Below are 23,765 nucleotides of genomic sequence, written 5' to 3' on the forward strand. Positions count from 1 at the left end.
TAGTAGTGTTAGAGGGTAGTGTTGCCATTTTATAAGGAGAACACTGAGAGTTAAGTATCTGACCACAGAGACTGATTTCTTCTGTCCCAAGTTTTCTTCCTTGAATAGGAAGGACTATTCCCTGCCCAGAGAAGCTTCTCCCAGCTCCCTCAGTTAGGCACATTCTTTCTTCCTCCTTTCCTTCCACCAGACATTTGGAATGTTAGGAGGGTTCCTTAAAACCTGTTAAGGGTAAGATGGCATTTATACTCCTGGACCTCAAGATCCCTTTTATCCTTGGGTAGCTCAGCCCCTGTCTTCCCATCATTGCCCGGGGGAAGCATATACTCCCTTTTCATGCTCTCATTGTATCAAAGCTGGAAGGAACCTTAGAGATACTTAGTCCAACTCCTTGTTTTTCTGGTGCAAGCCAGAGGCCCAGTGTGGCTAAATCTCTCATCCAACTCTACACATAACACAGGTTATGGCAGGGTTGGGTCCTCTCTGCCTTGCTGACCCTCTCAATGTTGTTATCTCCCCAGATCTTCAGCACCTAATTTTTCCATTTACCATATGATTTCCCTCTTTTTTTTTTTTAAAGATTTTATTTATTTATTTATTTGACAGAGAGATTGACAGCGAGAGAGGGAACACAAGCAGGGGGGAGTGGGAGAGGGAGAAGCAGGCCTCCCGCTGAGCGGGGAGCCCAATGCGGGGCTCAATCCCAGGATCCTGGGATCATGACCTGAGCCGAAGGCAGACGCTCAACGACTGAGCCACCCAGGCGCCCTGTATGATTTCCCTCTTAATGTGTTCTATTTGCCCCACATTTTGTTTTTTATTTTTTTATTTTTTTAAAAAAGATTTTATATATTTATTTGACAGAGAGAGAGCATAAGTAGGCAGAGAGGCAGGCAGAGGGAGAGGGAGAAGCAGGCTCACCCAGCAGGGAGCCAGATGTGGGACTCGATCCCGGGACCCTGGGATCATGACCTGAGCCAAAGGCAGACACTTAACGACTGAGCCGCCCAGGGACCCCCACAGTTTGTTTTTTAAACCTCCTTTGAGTTAGGAAAGAAAACCTGCTTCTTCCTTTGGAATTAGACTCATCTGTAGATAGATACCTATTGTCTTGCCTTCTTTCATTTGGATAATTTCTGTATGCCTTATAAAAATAGGGGCTTGGGGGCGCCTGGGTGGCGCAGTCAGTTAAGCTTCTGACTCTTGGTTTTGGCTCAGGTTATGCTCAGGTGATCAGGTGGTGAGATTGAGCCCAGCACTGGCCTCCGTGCTTAGTGCTGAGTTTGCTTAAGTTCCTCTGTCTCTCTCCCCCTCAACACTCTCTCTCAAATAAATAAGTAAATCTTTTTTTTTTAAGATTTTATTTATTTATTTGACAGAGAGATTGACAGCGAGAGAGGGAACACAAGCAGGGGGAGTGGGAGAGGGAGAAGCAGGCCTCCCGCTGAGCGGGGAGCCCGATGCGGGGCTCGATCCCAGGACCCTGGGATCATGACCTGAGCCGAAGGCAGATGCTTAACGACTGAGCCACCCAGGCGCCCCTAAATAAGTAAATCTTAAAAAAAAAGGGGTGGTTTGGATTCAACTACTGCCCTATAGTTTGGTTCAAGAAGGAGGCTATCCTAGTCTTGGAAAGTGCGTCTGTAGCTTCCTGGTTGGCTGTCAGGTGCAGGAACCCTGGATTGGGGATGCCTTCTTCAAGGCTGGGGAAACGGGAATGCGTGCAATGTGCTGTAATCCGAGGACCAGGGTAGCTAGCCCCTCTGAAGCTTCATGGAGCAGCATGCTGTGTAGTCTCTGGTGTGGTATACAGAGCACTGTCAGAGGCCCCAGAGACATCCTGCCACTCAGGAGTGACTGATCTCAGGCAGGCTAACGTCACCTCTCCAGACCTCAACTTTGCTGTCTGTTAAGTGGTGATAATAAGGCCCACTCCACAGGGCTGGCAAAGTCCCAGTCGTGGACCGTAAAGGTAAGGGGTTATTGTTGCTGTCATTGTCATTATTAGGGCAGCGTGGACATTCTCAGGCTGGCTCTACAAAGTGAACTGACAGGAGATGAACTTGAACACTTAGCCCAGAAGGTATCGAGGTTTCTGGTGGGGTGAGACCTCCCCCCTCAGCCAGTTCTCCTTCCTTGCTGCTGACTTCCCAAGCCAGTGCTGCCTGGAACCATCTCTGCTGCCGCTCAGGATCACCTCCTTTCAGACACACCACCTGACCTCCGCATTGTGCGCTGCTTTGGGGGATGGGGAGACCCCACTAAAAGTAAAACTAACTGCAATTTCTGCTAATTTCCCCCGTCCGGTGTTGCTGCTGGGTGGCTTCTGGTAGAGGTTCTGAAATGAATTTTTGGCGGGGACAATCAGACTAACCCTTTACATCTTCTGAGGAGCAGGTCTTCTGCACTGGTCAAGGGGCAGAAGTTCTGGGCTTGTCATGATTTCTGAGCCATTTCTCTCTCTCTCCCTCTCTGGCAGGCGGGCAGGAAGACCTATGCTGTGGTGTCTGGCCGCTCAGCCAGTCATTCCCTGGCCTCAGAACTGGTGGAGTCCAGTGATGGCCATGAGGAGATCATTAAGGTGAGCTTTGTTCACCTCCACTCTTTCTCTCTCCCCTCTTTCTCCTGACAGGCATGTGAGAGGGAGCAGCAGACTTTGCCACGGGGTTTGACTGTGGTTTGACTAGGAGGAACCAGACTTGTAATGCTAGTTCCTGGGTATTTTCCTGGAAAGATAATTAACACCAGGAGACCATAGTCCGTGTGTAGTGACTTTGGTGCAACTCAGCCGTAGGCATGAGGATGGATGGGATGACCTTTCTAGGTGCCTATCCCACTATCCATATTTAGCTGCTGGAGGTTGTGGAGACAGGTGGGAGGTGTGGTTAGGGAACTTACTATTTTTTTTAAATAGAACAGTTTTTGTTAATTCTTTTTTAAAAACAGCTCTTTGAGACATAATTCACATACCATACAATCGATTCAGTTAAAGTGTACAATTCAGGTTTTGAGTATGTTCACAGATTGTGGCAATCATCACCACTATTAATTCCAGAATATTTTCAGTTACTCTTTTCCTGCTCCTGGCAATCACCAATCTATTCTCTGTCTCTGTGGGTTTGCCTCTTCTAGACATCTCACGTAAATGGAATCCTAGAACATGTGGCCTTTGTGTCTGGCTTCTTTCACTTAGCATAATAGTTTCAAGATCTAGCCATGTTGTAACATATGTCAGTACTTAATCCTTTTAATGGTTAAATAACATTCCCTTGAATGGATATATCACATTTTGTTACCCACTCATCAGTTGATGAACATTTGGGTTATTTCCACTGTCTGGCTATTATGCTACTATGAATATTCAAGTGCAGGTTTTTGTGTGAACATATGTTTTCAGTTTTCTTTGTATCTACCTAGGAGTGGAATTGCTAGGTCATTTGGTAACTCTATATTTAATCTTTTGAGGAACTACCAGAGTTTTTCTCAAAACATTTGTTCTATTTTATATTCTCACCAGCAATGTAGGAGGGTTCCAGTTTCTTTATATCCTTACCAACACTTGTTATTATCTGTCTTTTTGATTATAGCCTTCCTATTGCATGTGAAGCCATATCTTGTGGTTTTCATTTGCATTTCCCTGATGACATGCTTTCATATGCTTATTGCCTATTTGTGTATCTTCTTTGGAGAAATATTTATTCAAATCCTTTGCCCATTTAAAAATTCAGTTGTGTTTAAAGAGTTTATGTGTAGGTACAAGTAATGAATGTGGCCGCACTTTCTCCATGGTGTTACCCTCGCTATATTTGAATTTTTAAATAGCAGTGAATAGTCCAAAAGACTTTTAATGATAATTAATTAAATTTGCCAAAAAGAGTTTGGCATATGAATATTATAAATAAAACATTGTCATTTTTGTTAAGTCAATTGTGTTTTAATTTTCGAGATGTAAGGGTTCCTTATATATTCTGGATACTGACTAGACCCTTATGATATATATGACTTGGAAAAATTTTTTTTGTAACTTTTAAAAAAGATTTTATTATGTTATGTTAATCACCATACATTACATCATTAGTTTTTGATGTAGTGTTCCATGATTCACTGTTTGTGTATAATACCCAGTACTCCATGCAGAACATGCCCTCTTTAATACCCATCACCAGGCTAACCCATCCTCCCACCCTAACTTGGAAATATTAAGAAAAAAAATTTTCCCACTCTGTGTTTTGTTTTGTTTTTCACTTTCTTACTGATGTCTTTTGAAACAAAAGTTTTTAATTTGATGTAATCCAACTTATATATATTTTTTCTTTTATTGTGTTTTTGGTGTCCTATCTAAGAAGGTTTTGCCTAACCCAAGGTCACAAAGATTTATTCCTGTGTTTTCTTCAAAGAATTATGGTTTTAGCTCTTATGAATAGGTCTATGACCAATTTTGGGTTAATTTTTGTATATGGTATAAGGAAGAGGTCCAGTATCATTCTTTTCCATGTGGATATCCATTTATTTATTAAGGTTTTAGTATGTTTACAGATTGTGCATTCATCACCACTATTAATTCCAGAACATTTTCAGTCACTCTTTTCCTGCTCCTGGCAATCACCAATCTATTCTCTGTCTCTGTGGATTTGCTTCTTCTAGACATCTCATGTAAATGGAATCCTAGAACATGTGGCCTTTGTGTCTGGTTTCTTTCACTTAAACCAGCATCATTTGTTGGAAAGACTGTTCTTTCCCCATTGAGTTGTCTTGGCGTCCTGTCAAAAATCAGTTTAGTGTATTTTTATTGTATTATTATTGTTTCTGGACTCTCAGTTGTATTCCATTGATTTATGGGTCTTCTCCTTATGCCAGTTCCACACTGCCTTGATTACTGTAGCTTTGTTAATTTTGTTAATATTTATTAATATTTGTAATTTTGTTATTTTTCAGGATTGTTTTAGCTATTCAGAGTCCTTTGTATTTCCATATGAATTTTAGGATCAGTTGGTCAGTTTCTGCAAAGAAGCCAGCTTGGATTTCGATAGGAATTATATTGAAACTGTAGATCAATTTGGGGAGTATTACCATCTTAACAATATTAAGTTTTCCAATCCACAAAAATGGGATGTTTGTTCATTTTTTTAGGACTTCTTTTATTTTTTTGAACAATATTCTCTAATTTTCAAAATACAAGTCTTGAACTTTGTTAAATTTATTTCTAAGTATATTTTCTTTTTAAAATTTTTATTTAAATTCAGTTTAGTTAACATACAGTGTATTATTAGTTTCAGGGGTAGGATTTGGTGATTCTTCAGTTGCATGTAACACCCAGTGCTCATTACAGCAACTGCCCTCCTTAATGCCCATCACCCAGTTACCCCATCCCCCCCTCCAGCAGCCCTCAGTTTGTTTCCTAGAGTTAAGAGTCTCTTTGGTTTGTTTCCCTGTTTTATCTTATTTTTCCTTCTCTTCCTGTATGTTCATCTGTTTTGTTTCTTAAATTCCACGTATGAGTGAAATCATATGGTATTTGTCTTTCTCTGACTGACTTATTTCACTTAGCGTAATATACTCTAGCTCCATCCACATAGTATTTTTTCTTTTTGTTGCTATTGTAAATAGAATTATTTTTAAATTCCATTTCGGATTGTTCCTTGCTACTGTATAGAAATACAGTTATTTTTTGTATATTGATTTTTTTTTTAAGATTTTATTTATTTATTTGACAGAGAGAGAGACACAGCGAGAGAGGGAACACAAGCAGGGGGAGTGGGAGAGGGAGAAGCAGGCTTCCTGCTGAACAGGGAGCCGGATGTGGGGCTCGATCCCAGGACCCCGGGATCATGACGTGAGCCGAAGGCAGACCTTAACGACTGAGCCACCCAGGCGCCCCTTTTGTATATTGATCTTAAATCCTACAACCTTGCTACAGCCTCTAAGAGTTTTGTAGTGGATTCCTTAGGGTATTCTATATAAATGATCACTTCATCTGCAAATGGAGGTAGTATTTCCTCTTTCTTTTCAATCTGAATGCCTTTAATTAATTTCTTTTTCTTATTTAAAGTCATTGCATGGCCCTTAAAGAAAGCAAAACTACCCCATAATTCTATTGATGTAATCATTGTTGTTACTACTTTATTGTGTATCCTCTCAGACATTTTCCTATATATGTGTATTTTTTCAAAAGTTAGATTGTATTATATATATTCTGTTCTACAATTTGCTTGCCCCCCCCCACTTTAATGCTTTAATGTTGGTTTATAACATCTTCTGTGTCCATAAATGTAAATGTCTGGTATTCTGATGGCTGCATAGTTTGCTATTACAGACACACCACGATATAAGTAATCCCCCATTGTGGGACATTATGCCTATTTCCATTTTTGCATTCGTAAACAATATTTTGCTGAACATATGTTACTAAATTGTGTATGTGTTCTATAATACAGGTAATAAATATTTTCTTAATTGTAAAAGATTGAAGCATGCATAGAGAAAAATGTGTAAATCCCTTTTTACAACTTCCTTTGCATAAATTTACATATATATGTGAGTGTTTATGCCAGTTTGGCTAAATTTACTTCCTTAGGATAAATTTCCAGAAGTAGATTTGGTAGGTCAAGGAGTAAGTATAGTTCTAAGCCTTCTGATTTGAATCGTCGAATCGGCCCCCAGAAAGGCGGTAACAATTGACCCTCCCAGCAGCAGCGTATGAGCCTGCCTGGGGGGCATTAACTGACCAGGAGGTTCCGTAACTGAACAGTACCATTTTCCTGATTGCAGGTGTACTTGAAGGGGAGGTCTGGAGATAAGATGATCCATGAGAAGAATATCAAGCAGCTGAAGAGTGAGGTGCAGTACATCCAGGAGGTGGGCACCCCTCCCTCTGAGGGAACTTCCCATTTTTTTGGCTCCCTTCTTTTGTAGGGTCTGGTTCTCTCCCATCTGCTCCCTTTATACCCAAAGTGCCACCAGGCCCCTTGAGTCAAGTATCATTTCCGACCCTTCCAGTAATCAGCCGATCCATTCATCAACACATATTTATTGATTACCATGGGCCCAGCACTGTACCCTGGCCATCGTCTCTAAAACTGCCAGTCTCTTTTCCCCAGCTTTTCCTGACCCTCCCCCGGCTCCTGTTGGCTCCTTGGCACTCGTCGTCATGTAATAACATAATACATGTTCCACATGTTTGCCTTTTGCGTTGTGTGTTTCTGCAACAAGAATATTAGCTCCGGCAGGGCAGGGTTTCCTGTTTGTGTAGGAGGGACTTGCCTGGGGTCCCTCCTTCCCCCAGCCAGTGCTAAGGACAGTACCTGGCTCCTAGGAGTATGGGTTGGGGATGGGCACAAAGCTGGGTGAGGTGGTATGCTCTCTTGCCTTTTTCCCAAAGCTAAGCCTTCTTGCCCTCCCCTCCCAGGCCCGGAACTGCCTGCAGAAGCTCCGGGAGGACATAAGTAGCAAGCTTGACAGAGATCCAGGAGATTGTCTCCATGGACAGGAGATACAGGTAATAGGAAATGGTCAATGGAAGAGGTTGTGCCGGGTAGTCCCGTTTGCATCACGCGGTGGGAGATTCGGCATTGCGATTCTCCGGGAACGGCGCAAATACAGGCAATATTGGCTTCTCAGAGTGCTCATGACTTTAGTAGTGCTCTCCAGCAGGTGGGCACTTGTGTTTACACATATCAGCCTGTAGAGAAGTATACCTGTTCCGAAAACACTGTGTAAAAATGGAATTCCTGTAAATAAAACTACCATGAAGTTATTGGCAAAACCTCTTTTCTGTGAGGATTCTGTGATCAGTCTTTTTGCAACACAGTGTCTTATAAAGCAGACAATTACCTATAAATGCAAACTTCTCATTAGTCCATCATACTAAATTGGGGTGACACTGTGGTGTGAATTGGAGGTCTTGGTCCTTGTCTGTTATTTGTGTATGTAGCGGTCTCTGCCCTGGCACAAGAAGCTCCTCGAGGTTAGGGTTCACCCCCACCCCATCTCTGTATCCCCACACTCAGCACAGGGTCAGGGATGCAGAAGATCATCAATAAATGTCATATTGAACCTAGAGGCGAGGTCTTCTTGAGATGGATGGATAACCCTGGGATCTTGCTATTCAGCTTTTCTAAAATTGGAGGCTAGGGGCGCTTGGGTGGCTCAGTTGTTAGGCGTCTGCCTTCAGCTCAGGTCATGATCCCAGGGTCCTGGGATCGAGCCCCACGTCGGGCTCCCTGCTCCGCGGGAGGCCTGCTTCTCCCTCTCCCACTCCCCCTGCTTGTGTTCCCTCTCTTGCTGTGTCTCTCTCTGTTGAAATAAATAAAATCTAAAAAATAAAAAATAAAAAAAAATTGGAGGCTAGAACTGACCTCAGGAGAAGAGACCTGTCTCTTCCATTTCACCCTCATCCTCCTTTAGAGGCTGAGTTATAGCTCCTTCATTTGCATTTGGTTCGGGAGGGGGTAGTCTTCCTCCAGTAGCCCCTGCCCTCATTCTCCTGAGGGAAACCGTGACCTGGCACCTAGAGGCGGCAGGGCTCCTCTCTGGCGTGAGCGTGCCTGAAGCTTGTGTGGCCATTCCCCCTAACTCGCTTTGCTGTGACTGAAATAGGACTTTCACTGCCCGAGCTCACATCTGGCTGCTGGGAGGTGCTTTGTCGGGTGACTGAAGAGCCTGATGTGCTCAGAGACTGGCCCAAAAGTCCAGGGCCCTTGCTTGCACAGACCAGCAGTCATATGATCAATAATCAGGCTTTGGGTTGGAAAGGATTGCAGCAAAGGCCGCTTCACCTTTCGCTTTATGCTTCGTCAAACCTTGTCAGGATCCCCGAGGGGCAATGGGAGCTCTTTGTTGGTGGCAGGCAGCTGCTTGTATTCCCTGGGCTTCCAGGAGTCAGCCTGCGTGTTTTCCTGTCTGCTGAAAGGTTTTAGCCTGAGGATCCCTGCATCCTCCCTGCAAGGCTACAGTATTCCCTTTCAAGGCCACACACGTTTCTCCACTCCGTCTCCTCCATTTTCCACAGAGCACTCAAAGTCTTTTTTCCCTTCCTGCCTGCCTACCTGCCTTCCTACTTGCCTTCCTTCCTTTTCTTCTTCGTCTTCCTCCTTCACTTCCCCTTCCTCTTCTTTCTCTATCTTCTCCACCTCTTTCTTTTATTCTATCTAAGATTTGAGATCTTAGGAGATTAATGTTTCAAAGTTGGTTTTATGGGCTGTTTTGACTACCAGTTTTATTTTTCTTTGAACAGGTGGTGTTAGAAAAGCCCAATGGATTAAATCCAAGCTCCACGACCCCATATAGCAGCCCACCTGAGGTAGGTAACAGGGAAAACCGTGGTAACTACTTCATAGCCAGGAGGCAGGATATCCTCCTCCCCTATCCCCTTGTTATCGCTCTTTCTCTCTCACTGAATATAAGAGTAACATTTGCTGTAAAAATTCAAACAACGGAGAAACATACAAACTGGAGATTCTCCTTCCCCAGTTCCACTCCTTTAAAGGATCCACTGTGAACAGATTGAAGTGGGTGGTTCCTTTTAGAGCAGTGCTCTTGGCCTTCACTGCTGGTTGGAATGGCCCTGGGAGCTTTAAGGAGACAAGCCTGGTGCCAGCCCCCAGAGATTGTAATTTAATTGGTCTGAGATGTGGACTGGGCATCGGGCTTTAAAAAGCTCTTCAGGGGGAGCCTGGCTGGCTCAGTGGGTAGAGCATGCAACTTTTGTTTTAATTAATTAATTTATTTATTGAGGGGGCAGTGGAGAGAGGGAGAGGGAGAGAGAATCTTAAGCAGGCTCCACACTCAGCTTGGAGCCCAACTTGGGGCTTGAACTCACGACCCTGAGATCATGACTTGAGCCGAAATCAAGAATTGAACGCTTAACTGCTGGAGCCACCCAGGCACTCTAAGCATGCAACTTTTGATCTTGGGGTTGTGAGTCTGAGTCCCACGTTGGGTGTGGAGATTACTTAAAAATAAAATCTTAGAAAAAAGAAAAAATATCTCTTCAGGTGATTCTACTGTCTAGCCAAAGCTGAGTACCAACGTTCTAGCATATTTTCTTTTCTTTTTTTTTTTAAAGATTTTATTTAGGGGCGCCTGAGTGGCTCAGTCGTTAAGCGTCTGCTCAGGTCATGATCCCGGGGTCCCGGGATCGAGCCCCGCATCAGGCTCCCCGCTCTGCAGGAAGCCTGCTTTTCCCTCTCCCACTCCCCCTGCTTGTGTTCCCTCTCTCGCTATGTCTCTGTCAAATAAATAAATAAAATCTTTAAAATAAATAAATAAATAAAGGTTTTATTTATTTGACAGAGAGAAAGACAGCCAGAGAGGGAACACAAGCAGGGGGAGTGGGAGAGGGAAAAGCAGGCTTCCCGCGGAGCAGGGAGCCCGAAGCGGGGCTCGATCCCAGGACCCCGGGATCATGACCTGAGCCGAAGGCAGACGCTTAACCGACTGAGCCACCCAGGCGCCCCGAGGGGGACCTTCTCTTACACAAACACAGGGCCTTCCCCTTCTCTTCCCTGCTCTGACTATAGGTAGATGCCTATATAAATGAAGATGTCGAGAGCTTGAGGAAGACCGTGCGGGACCTGCTTGTCAAACTGCAGGAGGCTGAGCGGCAGCACCAGTCCGATCGTGTGGCTTTTGAGGTGAGATTTGGGATTTGAGGAGAAGGTGCCCCAAGGGTTGGGCTGCTGGATATAGGTGCCAGGGACGTAGCATGGACTTCATGTCTTTCTGGCTGTGTGCCATCAACTGGAGAGGCTAGGCTTTGAGGCCTGGGCACTTTCCTCTCTGCTTTTCACATTCCTGGACATGTATCGTTTTTGCTGTTCAAGGCTAGCTCATGGTTTAAAGGTTGGTACTTGGTTTTCTACTGAAGTTGAGTGGTAGTGCTGGTCTGGGATAGCAAGTAACTCAGGGGGCATTACTCTTACCACAGTAAGAATTACTGGGCTCTAGGCACCATGCAGGCAGGGACTGTTGCTGTCAAGGTCACCCTGCATCCCCATGTCTGGCATAACGCCAGATGTAAGGTGGGTACCTCTTAAGTGTGGACTAGTTGAGTGGACGGAACAGTGTGGTTGTAGAAGGATCTGTGCCCATGGAGTCAGAGGACTTGAAATCAAGTCTTGATTTTACTGTGCAGAGCTTTGTGATCTTGAATGAGTATTTCAATTATTGTTACAAAATAATACTAAATTATTATGGAAGATTAAAGAAGTACAAAAGTCTGTAGAGAGTGAAAGCCCCCCCCATTAAAAACTGTTTGAGGTCTGCCATACTTTCCAGAAAATTCTTTGTGTATAAAATGAGGTACACAGGGAAAACACTAGGCTTCTGTGTGATTGACCATCTGTTGTCTGCTATTGTTCAGCCACATGTAAAGTATTTCTGTGTCATAAATTTGTAATGATAGGATATGCCCTGCCCAGGCATGCCAGGAGCTGGTGGTAGGAAGAAGACTGATGCTTCTCTTCCATGGGACTAAGAGAGAATTTTTGAGAGGGATATTGAGGCGGAGGAAGAAGGCACAGGGATAATCAGTTGCCTTTAGAGATGACCAATTATTTGAGCAAGTAATTTAACCTAAGTATCAGTCCCAAATTATGTAAAAATGGGTCATTTTAAGTATATCTTACAAGTGTGGTGTGTGAATTGAGTGACGTAAGATATGTAAGTATATTACTCTGAAGGATTTTAGAAATATAAGATACCCTATATTTTTCTTAGTGATCAATTTAGTTAAGTGGGTTTTCTTATCCTAAGCAGTTTGGACTTAGCGTGATACTGCGATTAGTTTGGTCTCAGAACAAAGTAGCTGTGTAGTAAAGGAGTTTGCCGCAATCTGTTTCAGATTCCACAATTTGGATAATTGGGTTGACGATGTATCATTTTGGTGACTAGCTGTTCCCTACCTTCTTGGTACAGAGCAGGAGGAAGGGGCGGTTGAGACTGTAGCACTGACCAGACTGTGAATTTCGGAAAGAAATTTCTACACCGAGAGGCATTATGAAGCACTGGTTGGTTTTGGCCATCCACGGAGGGGTCTGCTCGCTCTGGGTTTCAGTGCTTGGACAAAAGGGTCCAGAATGAAAGCCTAAGGCCAGAAGGTCCCTGACAGCTGTAGCCACCTGCCCACAGTTTCTAAGAAGGGGCTGCCCTTGGTAAGTAGCACCGGCCTGCAATCAGAGGTGCTGTTTCCACTGTTGGGGTAGGTTGGCACGCCCTTTTATGACTAAGAGGTTCCTTCGGAGCATTGCCGACTGGAGCAACAAGGACAGATGTGGCAGAGGAGTATGTCTTTTTCCCTTTGTGATCCCATAGCAGAGTGAGGACAGCCCGTGGCCCATTAACACTGTGCTCTGAGTACACATCAACCTGGGTGCAGTGTTAGGTACAGAAATGAGAGGTTTTGTTTTTACGTTCCTGTCCATGGGGCTGGCCTGTTCCAGGCTAATATGGGACCTTCGGAGGCTTTTCTTGGTCTTTGCTAGTGAATGAGACTCTCTGATCTACTTTTCTGAGCCAGGGGGTAGCAAGGGCAAGATTGTCAATTACCGTGCACACAACCTGCCAGTAAGCATGGGTTTTCTGTTCTCCCAGCAGCAGCCTGCTGTCAGGAAGGGTTCATGGAGAGTCTGCTCTGCACAGGGCTGGTGTGCAGCATGGACGTGTCCCATCACACATCATCCTGTGCTGTGCTTTCTCTTCCCTGATTCTGACTTTGGGAGGAGTCAGACAAACTGGCTTCTTTGGTGTTCTGTTTTCCCAGGGCTGCGTGGACTTTTGAGAGGTTCCGTGGATTCTTTTTCAGTAACTGACTGGGGAGTCAGTGTGGGGTAGCTGGGAAGAACTGAGATGGATGATGAAGGCACTGTGTTCCAGCATTGGCTCTGTTATTCCCTAGCTGTGTACCTTGGGGAGATCAGTTGACCTTTAGGTGCAAAAGGAGAGGATCGGACTAGATGAATACCAATTCCACTCACGACGTTAGCGAGCAGTAGCTGTGTGCTAGGTACTGTGCTGAGCTCAAGGCACCTGTCATGGTACTCAAGGCCCCTGCCAATGGCCCACTGGGGAGCGCACACAAGCGACTGGGCAAAATCCATTTGGTGCTGTAAGAGGGAAGGCCACACAGTGGAAGGACTCCTCACCGGGCATGGAGGCTTCTGGAAGGAAGGGTATCTAAGCTGAGACCTGAAGTTGGCATGTGGGAGGAAGGGAGGCAAGTTCTTCCTTAATTTTTCATTCTACAGTTCTGCTTCTATCCTTCCCAAATTGGCTTATCGTCTTGGAAATGGAGCAGTTCTTCTGGTGCTTAGTAGCCCTTCCAGAGGCCATTTTGGCCTTTATATTGCAGGCTGCAATATTGCTTGATGTGAGGGTGAGGAAGAGTGGGGACACAGAAGGAAGGATGTGGAGATGTGCTCCCCTGGATTCTTTGCATTTGCATTTGTAGGAAAGCCACAGTACTGGGTTAAGCTTGGGTGGCACTGGCCGCCTTGGGGGGATGCTGAAGAAGTCCACCATCTGGAAGGTGCTTCTGGGTTCCAGATGTCACTCTAAAGTAGAGCTTGATCAGGGCGCCTGGGTGGTGCAGTCAGTTAAGTGTCTGACTTGGTTTCAGCTCAGGTCATGATGTCAGGGTTGTGAGATTGAGCCCCGTGTCTGGCTCTACACTCAGTGTGAAGTCTGCTTAAGACTTTCTCTCCCTCTCCTTCTGCCCTCCCCACCACCCCCAGCCCTCACACCTTCTCCCTCAAATAAATAAATAAATCTTAAAAAAAAAAATAGAGTAGAACTTGATCAACTATGTGAACCCTGGAAATGGAGATAGCTGCTGGAAATGGAGATACCTGCTAGTTTCCCAAGTCGTCCTAGAACCGTGAATGGGAAAGAGAGGGGTGCCTCCCTTCTCCCATCACTGCGCCCGGGGTCTTGGGTTCTCTCCTAAGGTTTTTATCCACGTTTGCTCTTTCCCCTCCATCCCCTTCACCCATCCCCATCCTGTCTTAGGTCACACTCAGCCGGTACCAGAGAGAAGCAGAACAGAGTCAAGTGGCCCTTCAGAGAGCGGAGGACAGAGTGCAGCAGAAGGAGGCAGATGTGGGAGAGCTCCAGAAGCGCTTGCTAGGCGTGCAGGCGGTAATTGTTGGAGTCCTGCCTTCAGGGCCTAACTCCTGGGCTGGGGGCTGGCGGGGAGGCGGGACTGGTCCCTGGGACTGACTGAGACCACTGTAGTCTGTTTTTCTGAGCAGCCCCAGAAAAACACACTTCATGCTTCCTCAGCAAATACCTTTGAGAACCTTTTAGCCTTTAAGGAACAAGAGGTCTTTCTCTCAGCTAAGCTCAGCCCTTGCTAACTAGAGTTGAACCCATTTCCATTTCAGTTGGGTTCTTGTAGAGCTGCCCTTTATGGGCTTTTGAAGTGTGCTTCAAAGAAAAGAAAAAAGACAAGACTGCTCTTAAGGAGCCACTGGGCCTGGTTTCCCGGGGACCGGCAGCCCTAGCCGGCAGGTGGGCCTGGATCATGCAGGGCCAGGCTCTCTGTCCAGATAGCTGGGTGAGGCTGGGAAGTTTCTGTGTGCTGAGGGTGGGAAGGGTTATCCCTGACAGGGGAAGGCGCCCCAGCAAACCAGCTTGGCCTGCTGCAGATTGTTGGCAGATGTCCCAGACCCAATAGGGGCTGAGCCCCAGCCCTCGGACCCCTTTCACCCCAAACACGGAAACCCTTGCCACCTCCTTATCCTCGATTTTCTTCCCTTCGGCCCATCCAGGAGCATCAGGCCTTACTGGTGAAGGTTAGGGAAGGGGAAACAGCCCTGGAGGAACTTCGGAGCAAGAACACTGACTGCCAAACGGAACGAGAAAAGTAAGGGCCCCCGTCCCCCGGGAAGCTGGGGTGCAGGGAGGGGAGGGCGGGCCACGCAGCCTGCAGCTCTGTGCGGCCAGGCCTGGGGAGGAAGTTCCAGCTCTGACTCACGGGTGGCTGCTCTGGGTGGGGTCCCGCCCAGGGAGAGACTGTTTGGGAGGCTGCCATCTCTGAGGAGGTCGTTTTCCGTGGAGGAGGAGCCTAAAGAGAAGGCTTGCGTGGTGTCGGAGCGAGGTGGGGCGAGAGCCGGTGACGGACCCGCTCCCGGGGCTCGCCGGGCGCCGCCGTGGCGGTGTTGCGCTGCGCGTTCCTCCCCCAGACACAAGGCCGGTTGTGAAGTGTTTGAGGGTCAGTCAGACGACTTCCTCACAAGTCATGCTTCAAAAAACACAGCGAGCGGCGTCATGAAGAGATTCTCAACTTCCTGTCACTGGAAGCTGCCGCACCTGAGAGCCGGCATCGGCCGCGGCGTGCAGGGGGTCTCTGGGATCCTCTTCCACCCCAAGGTTTTCACGGATGCCGTCTGATCAGAGATCAGAGGCCCTGCCAGGGAAACCTGCAGAGCAAAGAGTAGGCCATTTGGGACCGTCAAGATTTGGGAAATTGTTTATGCTGCTGGCTACTAATAAATAAGGCCTCAAATGTAAATCAAAGTTAACAGCAGCATGCTGGGCCTGCCCTCCGTGGTGTAAGTTAGATCTTTTTAAGTTCAACGGACGTCACCTGGAGGGCCTTCTAAGGCATTGCAAGATTAACAGACATGATCCCTTTTTTTTAAAGACTTTATTTATTTATTTGACAGAGACAGAGCATGAGAGAACACAATCAGGGGGAGCAGCAGAGGGAGAGGGAGAAGCAGGCTCCCCGCTGAGCAGAAGGAGCCCGATGTGGGACTCGATCCCAGGACCCTGGGGTCATGAACTGAGCCGAAGGCAGATGCTTAACCGACTGAGCCACTCAGCCGCCCCAACAGACATGATCCTTGCCCCCTTGGACCCTGCAGTCAGTGGGGGGCATCTTCTCTCCTTTGGGATAACCTCAGTCTAGGCACGGGACATGCAGACATTTTATTGTCACCTCCTTTTGGGCTCGACGTCATCACGGAATTGTTTTAAATTACTCAGCACTCCTTCTTTCTCAGCAGTGGTGGCTCATGGGCAGGTGGCTGAGAGGAAGCAGCAGGAGAAACAAAAGAAGACCCAGACAATCCAAACCAGAGGCTTGGGAATGGCAGGCGATGGCTATGCACCATAAACGTTAATTTTCTAAATAAAAGGAGACTGAGCAATAGGGCACTGGAGAGCTGAGGGTGGACTCTTAGATTGTTTGAGGCTTAGGGAGGATGTCGGGGCTCAGATTGCATTGTACCCTGCCCCCACCCTCACCGGGAGCACTGCCCTTCCAACGGCAGCTGTCTGCTTCCTCAGGCAGGAGCGGAGAGTGATGGGCACCAGCGGTCCTTCAGAGGTCTGAACTCCTGGAGACCCTGCCCAGTCGCCGGACCTCTGGGGATCTTGGCCCAGTTTGGAAGATGCAGAGGATATAGCAGTGTCTGGGAATCAGGAGACTTAGGAACACACCTGTGTGAAGAGGCTTTAAGGACCCGTAAATCTTATCTCCCTTTGACATAGAGTCCTTTCCAACAGCTTGACGGCATTGGGTATTAAACTCCCAGCTCCCACTTGAATCTTTCCAGGAATGAGGAGCTCATCACAGCTGAGGCAGTCCACGTTCTGACAGCTTTGATGCTGAGAAAGTCTGTCCTGTGTTAGCATAAGGACTGCTTCCCTGGACATCTACCTATTGGTTCTAGTTATACCTTCTAGAGCATTCCAGAATGACTTATCCATTCTTACCTCTCTGAGCTGCAATGTCCTTGTTCAGACTAGCTGATCTCTAGTGAGGCTTCCACTGTGCTGTTCCAAGGTGTGCCGAGCACCTCCGCCCCATGGCAGACCACTGGGGCATCAGGCAGAGGGGATCCAGTTCGTGGAAGCCCCCAAGCCCAAGGTTCTTCCTGTGACTGGGTAGAGAAGGCATCTTTTCCCCTCACCTCAGCTTTCTGGTCTTAATGCCCAGGGCTGCCAGTCTGGAAAAGGAAGTGGCTGGGTTGCGGGAGAAGATCCACCACTTGGATGACATGCTGAAGAGCCAGCAGCGGAAAGTGCGGCAAATGATAGAGCAGGTAAACAGGGCCCGTGTTACCACGCGTCACCTGCTCGGGAAGTCACCACATCGAGCCCAGCCCTGTTTTCCTGTCAAGTCCATGCTTTTGCCGTTCACTCTTTTGGGGAGCTTGGCTTATATTCCTTATATTAAAACATTTATGGCTACCAATTACTAGGTTTGGGTGATTGGGATTTGCTTTTCTCCCATCTTTCCCCTATGGTTTTAGTCATTTGCCTTTGCTTTCCAATGGGAAAAGAAGGAAAAGGTTAGTCTCTCTTACACTTTGAAGAGTGCTGGTAAATGAATAATGAAGTCACAATAAACTCACTTATCTGTGTGCAGATTATCAACCTTTGTACCTCTCGGCAGATTTTCTGCCTTTCCCCACCTGAGCTTCAGGGTAGCGTACTCAGGATATGGCATTTTGGAGAATGTCTTGAGAACTTAAAACCCTCTAACTGGGAGGGCATATTTGCTGCATGTCAGCTCCATGAGTACTAGGATTTTTCTGTTCGGTTCACTGCTATTTCCCAGTGTCTAGAACAGAGCCTGTCACATAGTAAGCACTCAACAAATATTTCTTTTTCTTTTTTAGATTTTTATTTATTTATTTGAGAGGGAGAGCACAGGGGAGGGACAGAGGGAGAGGGAGAAGCAGGCTCCCCGCTGAGAAGGGAGCCCCGACGCGGGGATTAATCTCAGGGCCCTGGGATCATGACCTGAGCCAAAGGCAGACGCCCAACCAACTGAGCCACAGGCGCCCCAACAAATATTTCTTGAATGAATAAATAATTTGTATTTCCCAACATCAAATGGAATGGGTTTTGAGCCATCCATGATTTTGGATCATCAGGGTGGTGTTCTCACAACCCCTCCCCTCATGCCTGGGATAATCAAGAGCTCAATATTGACTGAAATGAGGCTTTTCTAGAAAAGCTAAGCAAGTTGTGTAAGAGGTGCAAAAGTCTGCCTTATGTTTCTGCTGGCTCCCCGGCAGCAGGGTGAAGTTCGACGAGTGTGTACTGAGTCATTTCAAAATGAACCCCATTTTCTCCCACATCTTTGTAGCTCCAGAATTCAAAAGCTGTGGTCCAGTCAAAGGACAGCACCATCCAGGAGCTCAAGGAGAAAATCGCCTACCTGGAAGCAGAGGTGTGTGCACTGGGCAGCCCTGGGAAGGGAGCAGGCTCTTGAAGACAGGACTGTACATAGGGAGGTAGAGATTCTGGAGGGCTCTTCGTCCTGTCTGGCTGCTGCTGGGAAGTGAGTATCTGGGAAGATTGTTGACGTGCAGTTCAGTTGAGTCAGTGTTTTCTGAGAACCTTCAGGGAGTTACGGTGGTAAGACCTGTCCCCACTCTAAAGGGGCACATCATCCCTGTGTGAGCCGCGTGCCATGGGCTTAGCAGAGGAAGTGACAGTGGAGCTGGGCTGTGAAGGCGGAGGCGTTCTGTAGGAGGGGCCTTGTCTTCTCCACGGCTAAGGTGATGGCCTCGATCAGCTCACGAGTTCTTCTTAGTCTAATTTCCGCCTTTCCTGAGAGCTGGGGAGGACAGCAGGGAAGGATCAGTGTTGCACACAGTTCTTGAGGGGAGGAGGCAGGAGCGAGAACTGGAGGAAGAGGGTGGTCGGGAGTGGTGAAGATGAGGGGTGGGGGGGAGAGGGCAGCCTGGTGGTGGCACGCATGGTAGGGGTGGCGGTGACTGCAGCACAAACAGGTGCAGAGACCAGAATGAGCTAGTTCAATGTCACAAATGGCCAACTCTGACCCCACAACTTGTATTACAGAATTTAGAGATGCATGACCGGATGGAACACCTGATAGAAAAGCAGATCAGTCATGGCCACTTTAGCACCCAGACCTGGACCAAGACTGAGAACCTGGGCAGGTGAGTGGGCGTGCCTGTGCTGGGGCCTGGTGAGAAGTGAGGGAAGAGGGACAGAGCTGTGGGAAGGAAAGCTTTAGTGCTGAGGCAAGGGCAAGGCTCTTTTAAATCCCGCTTATGCTCACAGTCTCTAATCTGACCTGTTCTCCACCTGAACCATTTTCTTTTTTTTTTAAGATTTTTTATTTATTTATTTATTTGCGAGAGAGAGAATGAGAGACAGAGAGCACGAGAGGGAGGAGGGTCAGAGGGAGAAGCAGACTCCCCGCTGAGCAGGGAGCCCGATGCGGGACTCGATCCAGGGACTCCAGGATCATGACCTGAGCCGAAGGCAGTCGCTTAACCGACTGAGCGCCACCCAGGCGCCCCTGAACCATTTTCTAACCAGGTCAGAGTAGAGCCTGATAGCACAACGCCAAGGAGGCCCATGAACAGCCTCTGGACACAGATGGACCCCCCGCAATTGTTTGCAAAAATCATGAAGGTGTAGCAAGTGTGTATTTCTAGAGAGAGGGCCTTTTGTTTCTAAGAGACTCACAAAAAGGTCCCAGACTTTGAAAAAAGTCAAGACTCACAGCTAGACCCGCTTCTCAGTCCCTGTGTTTCCATCACCCCTGCCCCCCAGACAGCAGCATGACCCCCCGTATCTTCTCTTCGACGCTGCTGACAGTCAGTGTTTCGAAGTGGACGCGAGTGGGCCGATGCGGGAGGTGGCCGCGTGCGGGGCGGGCAGCAAGCAGCACTCAGTGTTTCCGGCTTTCTTTCAGCGTGAGGATATCCAAGCCCCCCAGCCCTGATAAGCCCCTGCCTCTTATCCGAGTGGTGGAAACATGAGCGGGAGGAGCCGGATGCTGCTCTTGGTGCTACCTGTCGCCTGCGGAGAAGCCCGCCAGCCCCGCAGGCTCTTCGCCCCGACTTCGACTTCCTGGCCGCTCCCGGGCTGCACTCGGGGCTGGGCAGTTCACATGTCCCACTCTTCCCAAACTCCTGTCCCCCGTCTGCTGGGCAGACAGAGGATGAACACCTCCTCTGGACACCGCAGCCCTCTGGAGGACACTAACCGGCCAGCAAGAGCCAGGGCAGTATCCTTATTCCTGTAGTTAGTGTTTTTCTCTGTAGCAGAGCCTCCCTTCTCCTGTAGACTGGAGCTCAGCTGGCCCAGTATCCAGGCCGTCACTGGGTTGGGAGACTCACCCGGCGATGCCAGAGGCACCGCGGTCCACAGCTATGGGAGGGCGGCCCGGGGGAATGAAGTTCCCTCCACAAACACGGCTCAGCTCTTTGCAACACGTTGTTTGTTTTCCCACTCGCTCCGCCCTTAGCCCCTGCTGACCCGGGCCTCCTATGGACAGACACAGCGGCCTGTCATGGCCTGGGCAGAGCCAGCGAGCCTCAGCTTTGACCGGCCAGCCTTGTCTTCCTGGGAGAAGGAAATGTACATTCCGGGAGTAGCTTTTAGTGGAAAGATTCTGTAGGGCCCCAGGTAGTTCCGTGTGACTCCTCTCTGCTGGGAAGCCTCCCGGCATCTCAGGGTTTTCCCCTAAGATGCAGTGCAAGGTACACGTCCGTCTTCTTGACTCAAGAGCCTAAAAACTGTTTTCACTGGGTTACATCAATTTCAGTGAAACTCTCATTGTATTTATTTTGCTAAGTTATTGGTGTTTTTCTTTACATCTCACAACGGATTTAATACCAGAGTTTTACAGCCTTCTCTTGTGGTGTTTGGATTTGCTCCGTGCTGGGAAAAATGTGTTCCCACTGGACTTGTTGATTTCAGAAGTAAATCTTTTTCTCTTTTTCTCCTACCTCCTTCTTTCCCTTCCTCCTTCAAACCTGATCTGAACTTCAGGAAGGCAAGCATATTTGCCCTGAGGCTTTGGGGTCTGAGTGTGTGTTGTTTGGGGGGAAGGGGTGATCAGGACTCTCTTGGGTGGGATTGAGTTCTTCTCCTCAGCCCTCTGCACCCTCTGCTCCACAGTCGGGTCTGTTTTTCTGGCTCTGAATGACCCTGACACTCATCGTGTTTTCTTTAGGGCTCTTCCTGCAGCCTCAAGGAGGAGATAAGCATCAGAATGTGGTACTGTAGGGCACAGAAACATTCAAAGTCAACATGGATCAAGTCTTTAGGTTCTACTTGGCTCAAAACCAGAAGCCCGACGTCTGTGTGTTTCTGTGTGTCAGGACTGGGCTGACAGGCCGGTGCTGTCCAGAATGCTGTTCTGGTGTTCCTCATTCACTTTCCTCATTTGTAAAAAGAGGGGTCCGGATGGTCTCCATGGGCCTGTCCAGTTCTGATGTTCTTTCCTGTGGCATAGTCTTTGTATGGCAAACTTAATAAAATATGTTAATGTGTCTCTTTGAGCTGCTGGCCTGTTCCCCTGCCGCCCAACACCCCCTCACCACCCCCAACTTTCCTGGGAGGATGAAAAAACATGATTTGAATGCCTGTTGAAGATGGGCCCCCTGTTGTCCACATCTGGAAGGTGTGGGTCAGACAGCCCAAACACTAAAGGACTGTGGCATTCAGAGGAGTTAGAATGTCCCTCTTAAGCGGCTCAGCTTTGTGGGCTGAGTCTGCACTGTAGGAGGTGGCCCTGTCTGGGGTGGTGGCTTTGTGGGAGCCCTAGGCTTGGCCAGTGTGTGTCCTCCTCGATGGGAGAAGAACTGGTCACAGTGGAGGTCCTGTGACTACTTAGAGATTCACCAATCAGCATGGGAGGAAATGGAGCCACTCCAGGCCCTTGGCGGAAACGCCAAGCCTCTGGAAAAGCTGACAGCAGCCGTTTAAGGGTTTCGTGTTCGGCTTTCTCTGGGCATCGTTCAGTTAGTCCACTGCTCTTTTTCTTTCTTCCTGCCAAGAATGTAGTTGACTGCAGAGCCCCCAGGGGCATAGCCAAGTTTACACAAATCTTTTCTAGACCAAAGAAACTAGAAATGCAGCCCCCTTTGTCCCTGGCCCCTTCCTTCCCCTTCAATGGGAAGAACGGAAATTTTTCTCTTAGGACTCTTCTTCCCCCTTCTGCTTGTCAGCTACTTCACACCCCAGGTTTCAGAATGCATTGGAAACCTTCCATTCCAGACCTGGGTTTGTCTTCTGACAGCCCAGGGTTCTCTTCTTTCTTTGGCAGTCTTGCTTGGCAGGGGTATAGCTAGACTGTGTTCGCAGAGTGTGAAGAGGGTGGAAGTGGGGTGGGGTTGCCTGTGGCGCCAAGACTTGCAAGGCTGGAAGGCAGGAGTGAGTGTGCTGCCATACAGGGAAAGGGAGGCTCTCAAGCTGGGCCTCCAGGGCGTGGTGGGAAGAGCAGAGACTCGGACTGGAGATAAAGAAGGGGTCTGGAGACTAGAACTGGGGCTCTGAGAGGGTCCTTGGACCGAGACGTGCCTCTGCTGTGTATTTGCCACAGTCTAGTTGTATCACCACCGAAAGGAGCAGGGGCTTGCCCCCGAGGCTAAGGAGCGACTCTGGGAAGAGAAAGCCGTGGGAAAGATCCTTTATACCTCAGCTGCCTTTTCAATGGAGAGCCGAGACGGGAGGAGGAGATGGAGCCCAGAGCCTGAGGAAGGGTGTGGTGAGCAAGCGGCTCCTGATTTCAGCAACCTGTTTATTGCCTGTGTTAGGTCACTGGTAAGCCAACTCTTCTGCGCTGCTTGAATATTTTGTGGAGCGAAGATTGAATCTGCCTGCCCGGGACCTTTGCCACGAAGGCCTGTTTCTTTGTGCTAGGTGCTTAGAGCTGCCCGGACACGCAGCCGTCAGCACCCAGCTTCCTGCAAGCCTGCATCAGCCCCGACGTGGGAAAAGAAGGTTGCAGGAGCACCCCTTGCCTCCTGCGTGAAAAGCCCGGGAGGGACATGGTATTGCAACCAGGAGGGGCGTGGCAACTTTTTAAATTTGTATTTATTTGAGTTTTTATTTAAGTTCCAGTTAATACACAGTGTAATATTGGTTTCAGGTGTACAATTTAGTGATTCAACATTTCCATACATCACCTGGTGCTCATCTCTGCACTTCTTAATCCCCATCACGTATTTAACCCATCCCCCCACCCATGGCAACTTTTTTTTTTTTTAATATTTATTTATTTGGGAGAGAGAGATAGAGCACGAGTGGGGAGGAGAGGGAGAAGCAGGCTCCCTGCTGAGCAGGGAATCCGCTGCGGGGCTCGATCCCAGGACCCCAGGATCATGACCTGAGCCAGAGGCAGTCGCTTAACTGACTAAGCCACCCAGGGGCTCCTCGGCAACTTTTTTTTAAAAACGAAATTTCTGAAGCCCAAAGTTGATTCGCGCATCTTCATCTCTATTTAAAAGACTCTTTCACTATGAAGTGTTCCAAGATTTACCCTGGAAAGATGCTTTGATACAATATGGCTTAAAACAATTTGACCAAGGAGGGCAATGTCCCTCGGGGTCCTGAAGCAGCTCTTCCTCTTTAATGAGCTCTTCAGTATGTGTTGCTGTTTTTTGTGGGGCTTCTAATAATCCCCTGGGCTCCCTCATTCCTCAGAGCCAAGCGTTGCAGAGCTGGGGCTTGAGCTTGTTGAGGCTCTGACCCAACAGCAGATGTTATCCTAGGGCCCTTGGACTCTTTCATGCTTGATTTAGCACTCTGGCTTTAAAAGGAGAGATTGTGTCCTATCTTCCCTGTCCCAGTTCTAAGCACCGTGGCCTTGAAACTCAAAGTTGGAGACCTAAATATTCCCTAGACCCTCTTTCTCCAGGCTGAGGACAAAGGAGATGTTTTTTACAGGTGAGTAATTGCTAGCTCCATGTGCTCTGCGGGTTGGCAGCGAGACTTCTTTGAACTCTGAAATGTGTGTGGCCTTTCTGCCACAATCTCTCTTCCCCTGGAGC

The 23,765-nt window shown here is 47.9% G+C and overlaps 1 protein-coding gene across 4 annotated transcripts in view; it reads left to right on the forward strand.

Annotated features, from left to right (window-relative positions):
- Positions 1-21,269, forward strand: part of TUFT1 (tuftelin 1) — a 42,966-nt gene extending 21,697 nt beyond the window's left edge. For 2 of the 4 annotated variants that reach the window (XM_021688109.1, XM_021688111.2), the window contains exons 2-12: positions 2,480-2,581; positions 6,769-6,855; positions 7,406-7,495; positions 9,233-9,298; positions 10,518-10,631; positions 14,002-14,130; positions 14,763-14,857; positions 16,937-17,042; positions 18,095-18,178; positions 18,814-18,914; positions 19,679-21,269. In XM_021688109.1, the coding sequence (XP_021543784.1) occupies positions 2,480-2,581; positions 6,769-6,855; positions 7,406-7,495; positions 9,233-9,298; positions 10,518-10,631; positions 14,002-14,130; positions 14,763-14,857; positions 16,937-17,042; positions 18,095-18,178; positions 18,814-18,914; positions 19,679-19,745 (1,041 nt within the window). In that variant the 3' untranslated portion in view covers positions 19,746-21,269. Of the gene's footprint in view, positions 1-2,008; positions 2,084-2,479; positions 2,582-6,768; positions 6,856-7,405; positions 7,496-9,232; positions 9,299-10,517; positions 10,632-14,001; positions 14,131-14,762; positions 14,858-16,936; positions 17,043-18,094; positions 18,179-18,813; positions 18,915-19,678 lie in introns of all 4 variants that reach the window. The other 2 variants (XM_021688108.1, XM_021688112.1) reach the window with 2 other exon arrangements.
- Positions 21,270-23,765: the final 2,496 nt, after the last annotated feature.

Source organism: Neomonachus schauinslandi, chromosome 4 (assembly GCF_002201575.2).
Source record: "Neomonachus schauinslandi chromosome 4, ASM220157v2, whole genome shotgun sequence".
In the NCBI taxonomy this organism is placed as follows: Eukaryota; Metazoa; Chordata; class Mammalia; order Carnivora; family Phocidae; genus Neomonachus; species Neomonachus schauinslandi.